This window comes from Lasiodiplodia theobromae, assembly GCF_012971845.1.
Source record: "Lasiodiplodia theobromae strain AM2As chromosome Unknown scaffold_17, whole genome shotgun sequence".
Classification (NCBI taxonomy): domain Eukaryota; kingdom Fungi; phylum Ascomycota; class Dothideomycetes; order Botryosphaeriales; family Botryosphaeriaceae; genus Lasiodiplodia; species Lasiodiplodia theobromae.
This window is the reverse complement of record NW_023336377.1, coordinates 937,684-953,742: the sequence shown is the minus strand read 5'-3', so window position 1 is coordinate 953,742 and position 16,059 is coordinate 937,684. Positions and strand designations below refer to the sequence as shown.

The 16,059-nt window shown below is 53.7% G+C and overlaps 4 protein-coding genes across 4 annotated transcripts; 2 read left to right on the top strand and 2 right to left on the bottom strand.

The window, feature by feature from the left end:
- Positions 1-2,321: 2,321 nt before the first annotated feature.
- Positions 2,322-3,668, top strand: LTHEOB_6211 (uncharacterized protein; the record flags this gene model as incomplete). The annotated part of the gene is made up of 1 exon (XM_035515443.1): positions 2,322-3,668. One exon carries the CDS (start codon positions 2,322-2,324, stop codon positions 3,666-3,668), a length of 1,347 nt encoding a protein of 448 aa, XP_035373342.1.
- A 1,921-nt stretch (positions 3,669-5,589) lies between these two features.
- On the top strand, positions 5,590-8,303 carry LTHEOB_6210 (Heterokaryon incompatibility protein; the record flags this gene model as incomplete). The annotated part of the gene is made up of 2 exons (XM_035515442.1): positions 5,590-5,834; positions 6,140-8,303. 2 exons carry the CDS (start codon positions 5,590-5,592, stop codon positions 8,301-8,303), a joined length of 2,409 nt encoding a protein of 802 aa, XP_035373341.1.
- Positions 8,304-8,723: 420 nt separating this feature from the next.
- On the bottom strand, positions 8,724-10,957 carry LTHEOB_6209 (GMC oxidoreductase; the record flags this gene model as incomplete). Its single annotated transcript, XM_035515440.1, has 3 exons — positions 8,724-10,289; positions 10,474-10,689; positions 10,802-10,957. The coding sequence occupies 3 exons, from the start codon at positions 10,955-10,957 to the stop codon at positions 8,724-8,726; spliced, it is 1,938 nt and encodes a 645-aa protein (XP_035373340.1).
- Positions 10,958-14,831: 3,874 nt separating this feature from the next.
- Positions 14,832-15,840, bottom strand: LTHEOB_6208 (Lipase GDSL; the record flags this gene model as incomplete). The annotated part of the gene is made up of 3 exons (XM_035515439.1): positions 14,832-15,154; positions 15,238-15,680; positions 15,743-15,840. 3 exons carry the CDS (start codon positions 15,838-15,840, stop codon positions 14,832-14,834), a joined length of 864 nt encoding a protein of 287 aa, XP_035373339.1.
- Between the last annotated feature and the right edge of the window lie 219 nt (positions 15,841-16,059).

Here is a 16,059-nt window from a genome sequence, read left to right as displayed (position 1 = left end):
CCCCCCCCCAAAGCGGATTATCTCCGTCATTCTGATTCAGCTATTAGTCGCACAAAAATAACCCGAATAGCACTATCTGATATTCTGATTAGCGGCTGTTGTGGTCCGTTCTTGTTGCACCGGATTCATTGATGATACGTGGGCGTTTTGCACAGGCGTCCCTCATCTTTACGAGTTTGCCGTCCATCGCCAGAAATATACACAGCCTCTTGTTGCCTGAGCGAGAGCATGTGACAGTATAGGGAAGGATATATAATCCATAAAGTGAGCTATACTGCCTTGACGGATCCCATACTGGCACCGCCTTCCTTCGAGACGAATACTCAAGCCGATCCATATTACGAATATATCTTCTCAGGATTTCAAACACACCAGCGCATGGTGCGACAAAAGGAACAATGATGATTCACCCCGTTTTCACCTTTGCGCTGCTGGCATGGGTAGCAAAAGCGCAAACCTCAACGTCTTCTATTTCCATATCGCAACCTACAGTTGATCCGTCATCGCTCAACTCCACAACCAAAAACGCATGGTGCGATTCGCAAAAACGAGCATGCGTTTTCCTGTGTGATGGTGTGGCAGACCTGAACACTTGTGAACCGGTATGTCTGCCACTCATGGCCCAAGCTGCGGGAGGAGCAATAAAAAATACGGTGCAGGGTATCTGACCTCTTTATCCAGGATGACTTATCCTTCCAATGCGAATGCTTTCCGATCACCAAAATTAATTTCGCCGCGTACCGTGGTACGATACCAACGTTCGAGTGCGAGTACGCCGAATCGCAATGCGCCCAGAACTCCCAGAAAGACTGCAGCTCCTACTCCTGCGCAACCGAAGATGCATGGACAACAACAACATCCAGCGCGACCGCGGAAACATCAAGCACCACTAGGAGCTCATCTCGGACAGCTTTCAACCCATATCCCACTCGGCCTTCATATACAGAGCCGAATTCCCTGTATACAGCCTCGGTTGAAGAGGGATCTGATAAATCCAGCGTATCCATGGGTGCCGTTGTCGGCGCAGTTGCGGCGAGCATATTGGGGACTGCGCTCTTGATGAGCGTGGGATTCTGGTTATTGCGCAATCGGAGACGAACGATTGATGTTCCCGTGAGCAAGGCGCAGGCGTATGGGTACCAAGAAGACACTTTTGAGCTGACGGTTTATCCAGCTCCACCGGGGGTGGGACCGAAGTAGTTGGGGAACCGGGGGAAGCAAAGTAAGAGGGCAAGTTTGGCACACAGAATGTTGTTCAGTATCTCACATGCACGTGGTTTTTGCTAGAATTTCAAGACTCAAATGATCTGTAAACGCATAAATTTAACGCACTATTACAAGCTATTACAAGCATATGTACTTTACCCTGCACATGCTTACAACATTTCATTGGCATGGAGGGATAGTGAAGTCTTTTATGGCGCCACTATCAGATCATCCTTAGCGAAGTGTGTAGAGGAGGTTGGAAATCGTCGCGACGTTCTGTATAAGAAGCGGGGGCCTGCGGCTATAGTTGCGAGGACGGCTGCGAACGTGTCTGCTAATGTGTTCATAGAATGAAGTTGGTGGCGGTGATGAGGAAGGTGAAGGTGGACCAAGATACGTCCAGGGAGCCTGTATGGAGTCGCTACTTACTCGTCAGAAGTAAAATCCCTCAGACACGCTCTAATGAGGGCGTGTTCGGTTCAGGAGGCGCAGCGCTGCACGTTCCTCCACTTTTGACTGGAGTTGCACTTCTGTCTGCGCTGCATCTTCATCCCCCGGCGAAGCGGAGGGCCGAAGGTCCGAAGCGAAGCTGGGGAATTTAGCCCAGCTCTAAGGAACGGAAAAACCTCGGCCGTCACATTAGGCTTAGGTAGCCTTAAATCTTGCCACGCTCCTATTGGCCAAGAAAAACTGTAGTTATGTGAGCTCGCGTCTTAGCGTGTTTTTCGCACGCGTCTTCTCGGCTACTATTTCTAAACCGTTACGCCTATTGCCTACTACCCACCACCTACTACCTACTACCCGCCACCCGCTATCTAAGGCGGCGGCGGCAGCGAAAAGCATGGCGGCAGCGAAAACCACGGTAGCGAAAACTACGGCGGTAGCGAAAATAGCGGTAGCGAAAACCGCGGTAGTAGCAGCAATATTAGTAGTAAGTTTTATAGCAATAAGGACACGGTACTAATTTGAATTACAGGCTATTCGCCTATAAGTAGACCCAGCTACGCGCTTCGCCGGGGGCAAACTTTGATGGATTCGACTATCCCAATCCATCGACAGACCATATTAAAGTTGGCGCGGCGCCCAGATCTTGACACCAAACAGTCGTCGCCATCATGGCTAACTCGTTTACCTCTACGGGCGCTGCCGCTTCGCGTGCAATTATGCCAGAGCCGTTCACCACACCCCTCGAGTTCAATCAGCCGGAGCCATTCTACGAAAAGACAGAAGCAAAGTACAAAGATATGCTTGACATTGCCCGTCAGGCATCCGAAAAAGCCCTCCAGACGTACCGGGAGCTCTCTCAAGGCAACACTCCTGGGTGTTCCCGCCGTCAGCGTGCTCTTGATACGGTCGAATCCGCAATTGCCGTCCTTCAAACCCAAAGAGATGAGGCCGATGTCCACGTACAATCACTTACGGCCACAGTGGCTGAAAGAGCCGCACAACGCAATCTAACAGACGAAGATGTGGGAATTCTTCAGACTGATATCCGCAACTGGACGAGGGAGCGGACCAAGCAGGAACTCCTATTGGATTCGGCGAATAAGCAGAGAAACTCAGCGATCGAGCAGCTATGCGAAATCCATTGGAACAAATGCCAGAGGATCCTGAAAATGCTGCTCTGCGTACCCATCACCCAGAAGCGCAGCTACAGGCCCAGCCAGGGCAGTTGGAGGAAGAACGTGCTGCATTACTACGATGCTGTGAGGAAGGTCTCATACCCTGATTTCATGGAGCGTCGGGAGCAGATCTGGGATCCTGTCATGCATTGCTGGGCTCCCGGCGAAGTCATGAAAGCGGCGAACATTCTACCGTACGGCATGTCGAATGAGGTACTGCGTATGATCTTCGGAGAAGAGGAGGAAGCAGAGATCCTATTCGATATGCGCAATTGCCTTTTCCTATGCGAACCCATGGAGCTTGCCTTCGACGAGGGCATATTTGTTCTTGTACCGGTTGGTGAGAGCAACCAGGAAAGCCCCACCGACTATAAGCTGGTGCTGTTGAAGGAGTCGCTCCGTACAGCGAGGGTTACACATCCGGGCGAAATGACTTGGAATGATCTCGATGGAACCGTTCTCGAGTTCAGAAACGACTGCCGCCCTCGCGAAAAATTCATGTACTTGAACTTCGTCTCCCGGATTATCGCTGCAAGGAAGTTGCGCTACAGTTACCCCTTCCGTATGCATCTAGAGAATATCAGCAGAGCGTGGGTCTCTCCCGGAAAGTGGATCCGGAGGAGCATGATCTACGAGGTGGCCAGGATCGTTGATGACCATCAAATACCGGAAATTTTTCAAGAGGGAACCTTCGATGGCGAAGATGGCCGTGATAACCCCAGAAATGATAGATTATCGAGGGCGGCGGGAAGTTGGGTTACAGAAATATTTTTTCGGGAGCTGTTTGAGAGAGATCTGGAAGAGGAGGAAGAGGATGAGGAAGGGGAATACTTTGATTAGGAAGAGGAAGACTCCGATGAAGAAGAGTAAACTCAGCATGGCGTGCTTTATTTGCAACGGTCAGCTACTCACTGAACCGCGCCGTAATGAGGCCTCTTGAGGGCACAGGAGCACTGGCATAATTTCTAGTTTGGTAGCTCAATGGCTAGTTTCGTATACTTCTTGTTTACGTGACATCGTAGACTTTCATTCGGGATTGGCAGCCGCGAATCACAATCTTAAATGACAAAACGAAGTGGTGCATTCGACGTTATCTTTAAGCATTATTGCACGTCTCTTCCTCTCCCTCCTTCTCTTTCTCTTGTAAGAACTCAAACAGCATTGTTTTCGTGGTTTTCGGGAGGGTCGCCCTGGTGAATAATGTACCAAGCGTCTGTGAATTGCAGTCAGTATGGATACCTCGCTTGGTGTTGGAAATTCTAGTGGAGAGATCGTACGGATGACACCTGGCAACCAGCCAAGACAGCATAAGGCGATATTGATAAGCAGGTCGGAACCGCAGCCACGCCGCATCCAGACGGCCAATGGGGCCAGAAAGAAAGCGAGAAGATATGCGCAAAAATTGCCCTATGCAATTGCCGTATATTAGCCCTTTGCTCTCAATTCTTGTTTCATCCATGTACACGCAAGGTTTTTGAAGTTTGGTAGATTGGAGCTCACCATTTTGACTAGTCAAGATCGACTGTTGGGCGAGGAAGTGTGTTGGAGGAAAGCTGAAGTTGTCGATCGTATGTGGCCGCAGCGGAAGCCTTATATCATTCTGCCAGCTGGGTTACGTGCCTTAGCGGTTCAGGAATAAATGTGAAGATGGCCTGCAATTTCCTTTGGATTTTCCAGTAATACGGGATCTCGGCAAAGTAGCGGTGGCGCAGCCAACCTGAAGCCCTAAGAAATGTTATCTGCGCAAGACACCTATACAATGCAAGAACGCAGCGGAGTTGGTGATGGCCGAGAGAAAATGAGAGTGAGAGTATCTTGATGGAAACTTCAAGCGTCGAAAACAGCACACTCCTTGGTGGACCGAGTGGGCTCTTGTTCTTGTGGTGCGGACTGGTGATGCAGAGCACGTACTTTTCAGCCACAACTCGGCCCGAGATGCGGGGTGGGTCGGGTGTGTCGGCAGGAAGATCTTAATTATGGTTACGATAAATTTCCTGATTAGGAAGTCGAAATGTACAGCGCCACAATCAGACCACGACGCGGTCAAAGCATAGGAGAAACCTGCGAGGCAGCCACAGAGAGTTGTCGTAGCCGAAGACTAGCGTGATCTTGCTTTTGGCCCATGTCATGGGCAAAAGAAGCTCTTGCCCGGACCAGAATGTATGATTGTTAGCATGGAGATGATGGCTTCAGCTGCCCACATGGTTGTTTCATAGACACTGGGCGCATGCCCCCGTCTTTTCTATGGTTCGAATATCTATCTCTCCTTCACCTGTACCACGAGTACGTCGCCCTGGACTATTCACGCCTACAGCTTGCAGACAGACGACAGCGTTACTACGCGCTAGCTGTACAGTACTCAACTCTCAAGCTGTCCAACCAGCATCTATACCACAGTCATGTTCACCTGCGTCACATATTCGCTCACGGCCTACAGCTGGGCAAGTAACTCTCCCTCAACGAGTGCAATAGAGAGGGTTCTGGTAAAGTGAGCAAAAGCCAGGTGAAAACCGACCCAACTGCGGTTCAGAGCCCTGAAACCGTACCTTAGAAATGGGCGGTTAAGCCCAGATTTCTGCAGGCAAAACTTGAAGTCCGGGGTCCAACCGCCAATTCCCACGGTACCTGGTATGAAAGAATTGTCCAGCTCGTCCACCGCAGGTATATATTATGGTCAAGAACTCGCGCCTTCGTTAGCACCAACCACCACCTTCCAACATCTACCGACACGACCGAAAACTACCGACAACTACCAACAAACATGAAGCTTAGCAGTTTTATCATAGCCGCTGGGTTCCTATCCACCCTCTCAGCCGCCGTTCCTGCGCCGCCTGGTCTGGCCTTCGCCGAGGCGGGCGTCGTTCCTTTGGTTGGCACCAGGAGGCTCGAGGCCAGGAATCCTCCTCCGACTGCTACTACGATCGAAACCGTCACAACTCCAACTGCTACTATGGTCGAGGCCATCACGCCTAGGAGTCCTCCTCCTCCTGCCACTATGATGGAAAGGTAAATCAAACAAAGCGACCCGGGTGATAGAGTGCTAATATGTCATTGTAGATCGGCGAGCATTCCGGGCAACTGGAACTTTAAACTTTTTAGGTTGCATACTATGACCCTTACTGGCACCAGACAGCCGACGCCGGCAGCACGTTGAAAGCAGGGAGCTATAATGTCAAACCTATTCAATTAGTTTTAAATAGATAATGGATTATCCTTCGGCTCGATCAATCTGTCTCTATCGCCGAAGCGGTTTACTAGTTTTGGTATAGTGCTTATCCTCACAACAACTAAACACAGTGCACAGAATGTAGCCAGGCAACAGCAATGATTGACTACAAGCCGCTGGACGACACACGCAACGAAATCCGGGTGCTCTCACTATGCCCGGAGCAGGCAGGGCTCGTGCGGTGCAGGCTGGAGCACGTCTCGCTGGACGAGGCGCTGGACGACTACTCGCAATTCGTCGTGTCGACGCCGCCGACGCTGTCGCGGCGCAACAGCTACGACCTCTGGCATGCCGAGGCCAACGACCGCTATCATCATCACCACCGCTCGCTAGGCGGCGGAGCCGACACGCCGCCGGACCGAGCCTCTGCGCACCCGCGCTACTACCGCTTTGCGTGGGGCGACTACGGCGCGCTGAGCTACACCTGGGGCGACCAGTCGCAGACGCGGCCCATCTTGCTGAACGACACCGTCTTCCACGTCGGCCGCAACCTCGAGGCCGCCCTGCGCCGGCTCGCGCGCCACCCCGACTACGCCGACGGCGGGCTGAAGCTATGGGTCGACGCCATCTGCATCAACCAGCGCGACCTGCGCGAACGAGGCCGCCAGGTGCGCCGCATGGGCGAGATCTTCAGCCGCGCTCTGATCGTGACCATCTGGCTGGGCGAGCTACAGTCCACCGACACCACTGACGGCATGGCGGAGTTGCAGACGCTGGTGTCGCGCTGCCGCGACGATTCCACGACGAAGGCCGCCGTCGAAGAGGCGCTGAAGAAGGAGGACCGCGAACTCGGCTCGGCGCTGCACGCGGCCGTCGAGCGGCTCGTGACGGTGACGTACTGGACCAGGACGTGGATCATCCAGGAGAAGTGCCTGGGGCCGTTCAACGCGTCGCTGCTGTTCGGGCCCTACGTCTTCAGCCTCATCCCGCTGCGCAACTTCCTCGCCTGCGCCAACAACATCGCCGGTGCCATCCGCAAGCGCGAGAGCGCCTGGCAGATCCTCAAGCTCATGGAGCTCGCCGTGCGCCACCAGGAGCGCCAGCAGCTGGCAGATGCGGAGCAGCAGAAGCGCGCCGACATGGACGACCTGGGCCTCCTCCTCATGCTGGGCCGCCTCGCGCACACGACGGACCCGCGCGACAAGCTGTACGGCCTGCTCGGCCTGCTCCCGCGCTACGTCTCGCGCCACATCGAGCCCGACTACACATTACCCGTCGAGCGCGTCTTCGCCGACTTCGCCGCCGCCCTCGTGCGCGGCTTCGACTCGCTCGACCTCGTCCTCGCCGGCAACTCGCCACCCGCCTCCCCTTTCGCCTCGCCCCTCGTCGACGCCGTCCCCAGCTGGGTGCCTGACCTCGCAGACCGCTGGGACCCGTACCTGTGGAGCACGAACTGCGACGCCACGCCCCACCATCCCCGTCCGCTGGGCTTGTCGATCGAGGATGAGGGCCGCACGCTTGTTGTGAAGGGTGTCGTTTGCGACGTTGTTGCTGGCACCGCGCCGCAGCTCGGCTGGGCTGCCGGCGTGCTCAGCGTGCTGCTGCCCGCGCAGCAGATTGAGGAAATGGTGGTCACCACGCCGCCGCCGCCTGACGCAGACCTCAAGACGGCCATCGTGCGCACACTCCACCGCGACGCTACGCTCGACTGCCTCGCCGCCGCCACTACCATGCTCGACATCCCGTGGCTGGACGGCCTGCGGCTGAACGCAGAAGAAGAAGAAGAAGTAGAAGGAGAAAACGAGCATGAAAAGCAACACCGCATCCAGCAACGACGCATCCTCGTCGCCCGCGGCTGGGGCCCCGTCCTGCGCCACGCTAACTTTGCTGACTTCCAGCAGTTTCGCGTAAGGCTGGACGCGCTCTATGCGCCGTGGCCGGGAAGGCGGTTCAGGGATTTCTTTCCGCGGGTTGAAGAGGGAGAGGGAGAGGGGGAGGAGGAGGGGTGCTTGGGCGAGAAACGCCAGGCTGAGTTCCTCACTGCGCTCGAGAAGCATGCCGGGATTGTGTATCCGATTCTCACTACCCGCCGTGGTCGCTTTGGCACGAGTATCCATCCGGCACGCGTGGGTGATGTTGTGGCTGTCGTGCCGGGGTGCTATGCCCCGGTGCTGCTGAGGCGGGATAAAGAGAGGGGCGGTGTGTGGAGGTCGGTGTCGCATTGTTATGTGGAGGGGTTGATGAGGGGGGAGGCGATGGAGTGGTTGGAGAGGGGGGAGGTGGGGCTGGAGGAGTTGCGGATTGTGTAGGATGGTGGTGGGGGGAGTGTCTTTTGAAGAGTGTAAGTGATGTGCTCTCATTATCTAACGCGGTTTTTAGGTGGTTTTATATCCAGATCTTTTAGCTCTCCTATTTGAACGGTTGAATTGTATTTTAGTGGACACTGGACTAGTTGAATTGTAAGTCATATCGGTACAAGCGTAAGAGTGTGGAAGAACTGCAGACTCCGTTACTATCTACAGCAACTGCGAACTTGAAGGAAAATCAATGACGTGTAGTTGCCGAAGTGTTCAGCATATTAAGAAGTGTCAGTGAAGAGATGAAGAACAACAAGAATGGGGAGTAGTGCGGCGATGCCAAATTCAGGAGGTAACTTTCGATTCTCTTTCCATTTATGTTTCCATACTCTTTTTCACCCTCAGCGCGGCGACGAAACTCTTTTAATATCTTCAACCCACACAGTTATCCCTCACCGGCATACTCAGATTCCCATCCCCAACCAACCCCTCCTCCACAAGAATCCCCTCCGCAATCTTCTCCGCCAGCATATACACCGTACTCTGCGGATGCCCCGGCGGCAAAAGCGGAAAACTACTCGCATCCACCACCCTCAACCCCTCCACCCCAAACACCCGCGCCTCCGCATCCACCACCGCCATCTCATCGCCCCGCGTCCCCATCTTACATGTGCAACTCGCATGATTCACCGTCGACGCCGCGCGCTTCAACCACTCCACAATCTCGTCATCCGTCCCGACCGCCTCCTCACCGGGGTAGTACTCCTCCCCCTCCGCCACGCCCCGCGCCGCCAGCCACCCCCACATCTCCCGCTGCCGCCGCACGCTCTGCACCGCGACCTCGCGATCACCCGCGTGGCTCAGCCACCCCGGGTCGATCAGCGGCGGCGCCTGCATCGACGCGCTGCCGATGCGGATGCTCCCGCGTGACAGCGGCGCCACGAGCGCCGTGTTGAGCGTCGCGTAGTTGGCGCCGTCGCGCGGGTCGGTGTGGATCGGGTCGTCGCCGGTGCCGTACAGCGCGCTCATCGGCAGCCATTCGATCTCGGGCCAGTCGGGTGGGAAGTCGGCGTCGAGCAGGGTGCGCGTGGTGTTGGATAGCGCGGCGCGGTAGGTGGCGGGCAGCTTTTCCCAGCCGACGACGCTGGTGCCGGGGAGGGAGAGGGGGCCGGAGGCGGTGGCCTGGTAGGTCGCGATGGCTTCGGCGGCGAGGGTGGCGTTGGAGAGGGCGGCGGACGCGGTGAGGAGGTGCACGCGGTGCGATGTCCCGAACAGGACGTGGTCTTGCAGGTTTTGGCCGACGCCGGGGAGGTGGGCGGTGCAGGGGATGGAGAGGGTGGAGAGCGCGGTGCAGTTTCCGATGCCCGAGACGAGGAGGAGTTGGGGCGATTGGATCGCCCCCGCTGAGAGGATGAGCGAGCGCCGCGCGGTGAGGGTGTAGGTTAGCGAGGGCGTGCCGAAGGTGCCGGCTGTGGTGACGCGGATGGCGGTGGCGCGGGGGGTGGTGCTGTTGGTGAAGAGGATTCGTTCGGCTAGGGTGTTGGTGTAGATGGTCGGCGCGAGGTTGCGCTGCAGAGCGGTCTGGAGGAAGCTGCTGGAGCTGGACGAGCGGATGCCGGTGGAAGGGTCGACGGTCGAGGTCATGAAGGCGGAGCCGAGCAAGGCTCCGTCGTTGAAGCCGGGGATCAGGCCCATCCCGAAGGCCTGGTAGAGCTGCAGCACCCATGTCCCGAAGGGATCGACGGCGTTGGAAAAGGAAACTTGGAGAGGACCGCCGGAGGGCGAGAAGGAGGAGGGAGATTGGGCGTTGGTGGCGTTTTGGTATAGACTGGCGTTGAAAGGGGTGTAGTGCGGGGATTTTTGGTAGTAAGGGAGGACATTGGGGAAGAGGTAGGAGCTGTCATTGACGAGTTCGGCCCATTTGGCGAAGGAGTCGACCGTTCCCCTTAGAGAAGATGGTAAGATGGCTTTCGATATATTAACGGATTTAGCACTGACCTTTGATACGCCATATAATTCCGTGCTGATGACCCGCCGAGCGTCTTCCCACGCGTGATATGAGCGGAACGGTTTGAAAATGCCTTTCGCTCGCAGCGTTAAACATCTGGTAAACTCCTTCGCTCACGCATCGAACACCCTTCCCGATGCGAGGATCAATCCATAGATAAAAGCACCCACTTACCTGAGGCACTGTTACGAAACCCCAGTCGATGCCGGGTTGCCAATCATGGACGTCTTTACCAGTGAACCAAGGATCGTAAGCCGGCACCTCGCTCAGGTTCCCGTTGGATATTTCATAGAAGGTTCCGGCCTCTATGACCGCAACGCTGAGATTTCGAGTCGAGGAGAGGCGCGTTGCAATGGTGAGTCCGGCCGTGCCACCACCGACGATAATGTACTGTTACGTGGTGCCATTAATTACTGTTGATTCATATTCCCCCTTTTCTCTTATTATTCTTTTCCTTTCGACAAAAGAGGGAATGAAAACGAAGGAGAAATAGAGTGCCTACATCATATGTGGCATTTACACCAGGAATTCCAAAGGAGCTGCTAAGAAGGGGATTGTCAGGGGCATGGGGAAAGAGACTAGCGACGGTACTGGGGACCAAAAAGATGAAGAACACAGTAAGAAAGATGTTGCGAGTGATAGAATTAATAAGCATCATGGCACACAAAATGTCTTCTGTTGCAGAGGCTTCTCGTCCGTGCTGGGAGAACTTCATACCCTCAATTGAAAGCCAACAAGCGAGTACAGTATATATACATATTTGTGATATGCACGCAATGATCTATAGCGCGGTACACATAATACTTTTTAAAGATGATTCGTGATTAGAAAGCGTTTTGATCAAGCATACAAGCAGGCAGACTAACTCAAGAAAGAGAAGAAATCCGTCGATACATCGGTGTTCGACCAAGTGACATCACAGCTGATCATTAGCTGCAGGGGAAATTCATTTGTACTACCGTATACTGCTGGTACGAGCAAGTTCCGCACTGTGCACGGTGTGATTAGAGTTGCTTTTCCTGTGTTGTGAGATTTTAGTACCATGTCCTGGGCCGAAAGAAAATGCCCCGCAGTTTATTCCCGCAAGCTTGATAGTGGGCCAAGCCTTATTCCCACGGCTTGGTTCTCGCGCTGTCGAGCGAATTCTTCGGTGCGGTCAGCTTATTACGGGAGGTGAGCTGACGCAATCGTGCATTGATGTCCGCTAAAAAGCAAAGCTTAGTCTTTTGCTTGTATTCTCGTGGGAAACGAGGCCGACATTTGTTCACATCATCTCCGTTTCAGCCCCCCGAACGCTCCGGCTGCAGGATCACAGCCCTATGCAGGAACAAAAGGATGACCAAACTTTTAGCTTATTGCTTAGCGAATAGAAGTAGAACAAGCCACGGCGCGAGAAGCCCCTCCACGACCACGCAATAATTGATTTTCTATCTCCCTTCACAACTCTCACGTCAGCCAAGCTGCCATGTCTCACAGGGGTGCATGCTAGCGGGTTGGGTAGCGGACAAAAGTAATGATGCATAAGCAACATGCGTCAACTTACCATTTAGGAAGGCCCTTTCGCATACCACGTGTCACGGTTCGGCCCTTCGTCACTCAACCACTCTCAATTAGAGTTATCGAGAAACCGCGTCTCGTCTCCTGCGCCCTGTAAAACTGGAAACTGAGTGAACCAGAAGAGAGTATTTCTCATTCCATCATCTCCCCGTTTCTTAACTTGAATAAGAGGCAGAAAAATCAACAGAGCCAAACGTCCACAGGATCCACAGAAAACGATGGTAACGGAAAGACTAGTTAGCACTGGCTACTGACACCCGCACACCGAATAAGCAAGAAGTAATGCTACTTAGATCAAATGTCATACCAACTACCATCTCTCAGGGAGGCTTCGTTGTCATTCCGTTTTGTTGGTTGCTTTTCCGAGGCGGAACAGCACCTATCGAAAGACTCTAACGGCATCTGCGCGCGTGAAACATGTTTTAGCCCGCTTGATCTTTTTTTTTTTGCTCTAAGCGCTGGCTGCTTGACAAACTATAGAGCCGAGAAAAGTGTGAATAAGGGTTTTATGTAACAACATCAGCTCTGGTGTCATCCTCGACAAGGACTGGTGGTGTTTGCGATGCTCACCAATCGAATCTGGCAGATGCGAAGTTGGCTCCTTACTACGGCAACCACAGACTAATCTTTCCGCGCTCGTGGCTTCTATTGGTACAAAGAAGCGGATCGCACGGTATTCAAAGAACGCGTCGCTCTACTGCCGAGAAATTGAACTATAGTAAAACGATAACGACAACCGCAAATTGATGCAATGCCGACAAGTGCATTCGGTGGATGGCTTGTCACACCGTCTCAGTGAGGGGCTGAGGCTGAGCCCTGCACGTGCTGCATGCATTTTGCAGGCGGGGCTGACCGCTTTGGGGAGGTCTCAGCCTTGCCATGCAAAGAAAAGGCTCAGCCGTGCGGGCGCATTTCTGCTGCCACATCTTTCTGCGACCAGTTCTCTCATCACCCAAGCGCAGCCGCTATGGACGCCGAGCTTGACGTGGACTTTGACCAACCAGAGTAAGTGAAATATTGCTCCACTGCAGAGCTATACGAGCTGACTGGGCATGCAAGCAGAGAGAAAGACAGGCAGGGTCCCAGAACCAACATGGGGCCTCCGCAGCTTCCACTGGTCGGGCTTGAGCGAGACCACGACCCATTCACACGCCATTTACGATCACCGGATTCTTTGGATATTATTGGAATCGGGATCTACCTGACGTGCAGATTCCAACCTCATACGCTTCAAGTATACGGTCCTACCAATATGCAAGGTCTGATCGCACGGGGTTTTACACTGCATCCCAGTATGGTGATGCAGTAACTGAAGATTCGCTTTCATGCGCATCAGGTGAAAGTCAGTTCTTCTCGAGCCCTGGCCAAGAAAATGAATATTATGGGACCCAAATACTTGAAGGTGACCGGTCAGAAAAGCACGAACAAACGAGCGCGCAAGCAGAGGAAAACCCCGGCCATCAAATGGGTGCCCAAGACATTTTCATGAGTCTGAAATCAATTCTTGGTTTCACTTGGCTCAGCAAAACATTAAAAATGGCCATGAGGCCGTCGATCCCGGCCCACAATATGAGAATCACCTGGCAATGCGTAAGTCTACTTAAGCACCCTTGTTTCGAATCACACGCTGATAGATTTAGGAATGTGGAGAGGACATGTACGCCGATATGTCCGATGCGGACCCTTCTGCCGTTGAGACTCTCTCCGATGCCTTGAATAACGGATCTCCACAAGGACACCCAGCGACGTACCCATTCTCAGGATTTCGTGTTCCATATCCTGCGCATATGAGAAATGGTTCACACGCACATCATCCTACAAACTCCTTAACAAACCACCCCAATCTATCAAATACTGATGACCACGGCATTTTGGCTGGGATGACCAGCTCAACACCCCTTCGGTCATTTTTGGAGCTTTGTATCAATACAGGAAATTCATGTCAAAGTCTCGGAGAAGTGGAAGTGAGCCTCCTAACGTCCGATACGATGCTCTTCGAAAAAGTGCGCCAGCGCTACAGACAAATTCGCGGTTCGCGTATCAGGAAACACTTCATGCTCAAGCCTGCCGCCATAGAGTTTGTTTCATTTGGGTTGGAAAAACGCCGCAAGGTACACATCTTCAACGAACCCTCGCTACCTTCGGCGGATGATGTGGCTGCTGCCACATGGCATTATGACCCTTGCCCTCCAAACCCTCCCCCACTTCCAATGCCAAGTTCGGCATTCATTCATTATCTCACGCAATGCACTGCCGAGCCGGATCCTTTTGGGAGAGCGGTCTGGCTCAGTCGGCTGCCGAAAAAGCTCAACGAATCTCTGTTCAAGACGACAGATGACTTGGCGATGGCGTGGGGAATTCATATCATTGAGGGCCCCGATCCAGTCAAGATCATGTGGACAGTTTTCGTTCTGCTCGTTATTTGTGTTGGTCCTCTTCTGGCATACGCAGTTGCCAAACAAGATATTCAAGGTGCGACAGGGATTATGAGCACCTATCTTGCAGTCATGACAACAGTGATGACAGTCATGATATTCTTCCAACAGAAAGAAGGCTAAGCCTCAGTTGTAGCCGGCGAATAGAGTGATCGCCATACTGGCAAACTATGGTACATTGATTCCGATCCGGTGTTTCTTGCTTGTATAAGTGCATGCCATCAGTCAATTGAAAAAGATACATGCTTGAGCTTAACTCCTGCGCCGTAGGAAAAATACCCCAGCTAAATCCAAGACCTCCATTTTCAATGCCACTGCGCCCGCAGCAGCGGCTTGTCACTTCGTTACTCTGCACCTCTCCTTTTATGCATTGCGTCCATTGCATTCGTAGAAGAATTTTGTAGATTCTTTAATGACGTTATAATCAGACCTAATTCCTCATTGCTTGTGCCGATAAGTCAAATATGTGCATTTCGAAGACTAAAATTCCAATCCCATTTCCACATCGCATAATTCAATGCCTCCTCAAATCACTCTCCTCTACCACAAATCACCGATGGCATCGATGAAGGCCTTCGCGACCAGCTCGTGGACCTTGACGCTGGGGTGGTAGGAGTCGGTCCAGACGCAGGTGCCGTCGCTGCTCTGGCAGGTGGTGTCGGTGAAGCCGTAGGCGGACGGGTCGCTCAGGACCTTCTCGAACGAGGGCGTCGTGTCGAAGACCTGGCCCTGGGCGCCGCTGTTGGCGGCCTTGAAGGTGGTCAAGCGCGTCTCGAGGGCGGCGTTGTAGTCGGAGATGTCGCTCTTGAGCTGCGCCACCTTCGTCTCGTCCTGCTGGGCGAAGGCGGGGGCGTTGTTGAAGGCTGAGGTTTTGCGTTAGCTCGTCCGTCTCTCTCTCTCTCTCGCTCGCTCCGACACAAAAATGGAAGGGAGGGGGAGTCCATACGCGGCACAGTAAACAACACAAACTTCTTCACCCCGGCATCAAACAGATGCGTCAACAACTCAAAATACCGATCCATCACCTTCTCAATCGGCGCCGCCGTCCCATCCCAGAACGACTCGCCAACATCGTTAATACCCGTCCAGAACACGACGAGCGAGTCGTCGCCGGGCGGCTTGCCGCTCAGGTACTGGTCGAACTGGTCGACCTGGTCGTCGACGCAGGCGCTGGCGTAGCTGTCGACGATGTCCTTGTCCGTCGTCGCGCCCGACACGGCAAAGTCCCACGTCAGCGTCAGCGTCGTGTTCAGCGTCGACGTCACCTGGCCCACCCAGTTGAGCCCGCCGCTCGTCGTCGTGCCGGGCAAGGCGGGGTTGCCGAGAGGGCTGCTGGCTGAGGGTTGGTCGCCGCCGGGCCAGAAGCCGACGGTGGAGTAGGAGTCGCCGCTGTTTTCGATGTTAGTTTTCGGTATGGTGGTGGAGGTTGGGAGGGGAGGGGGGAGTTTTACAAGACGAGAAGGTACTTGGTGTCATTGGTCTGCGCCTTGGCGGAGGAAAGGAAGAGAGTGGCCGCCAGCGGCAGAGCTTTGCTGAAAGAAGATCTCATGATGTCGTTTTTTTATACAAGAAAGTTCCGCAAATACTATTATTTACAACAACCAACCCTATACATAAAAATCGACCAAAACGGAGCCCGGTAGGCGTCGTGCTCTCTTATAAAGACATTACCCCACGGCAAAATTAAAGGGCCTCGAAACACGTGTATACTGTTTATAGTAGAGTGCAAGGATGGGCCTATGGCGAAACTATGAAACATCAGGAGTCT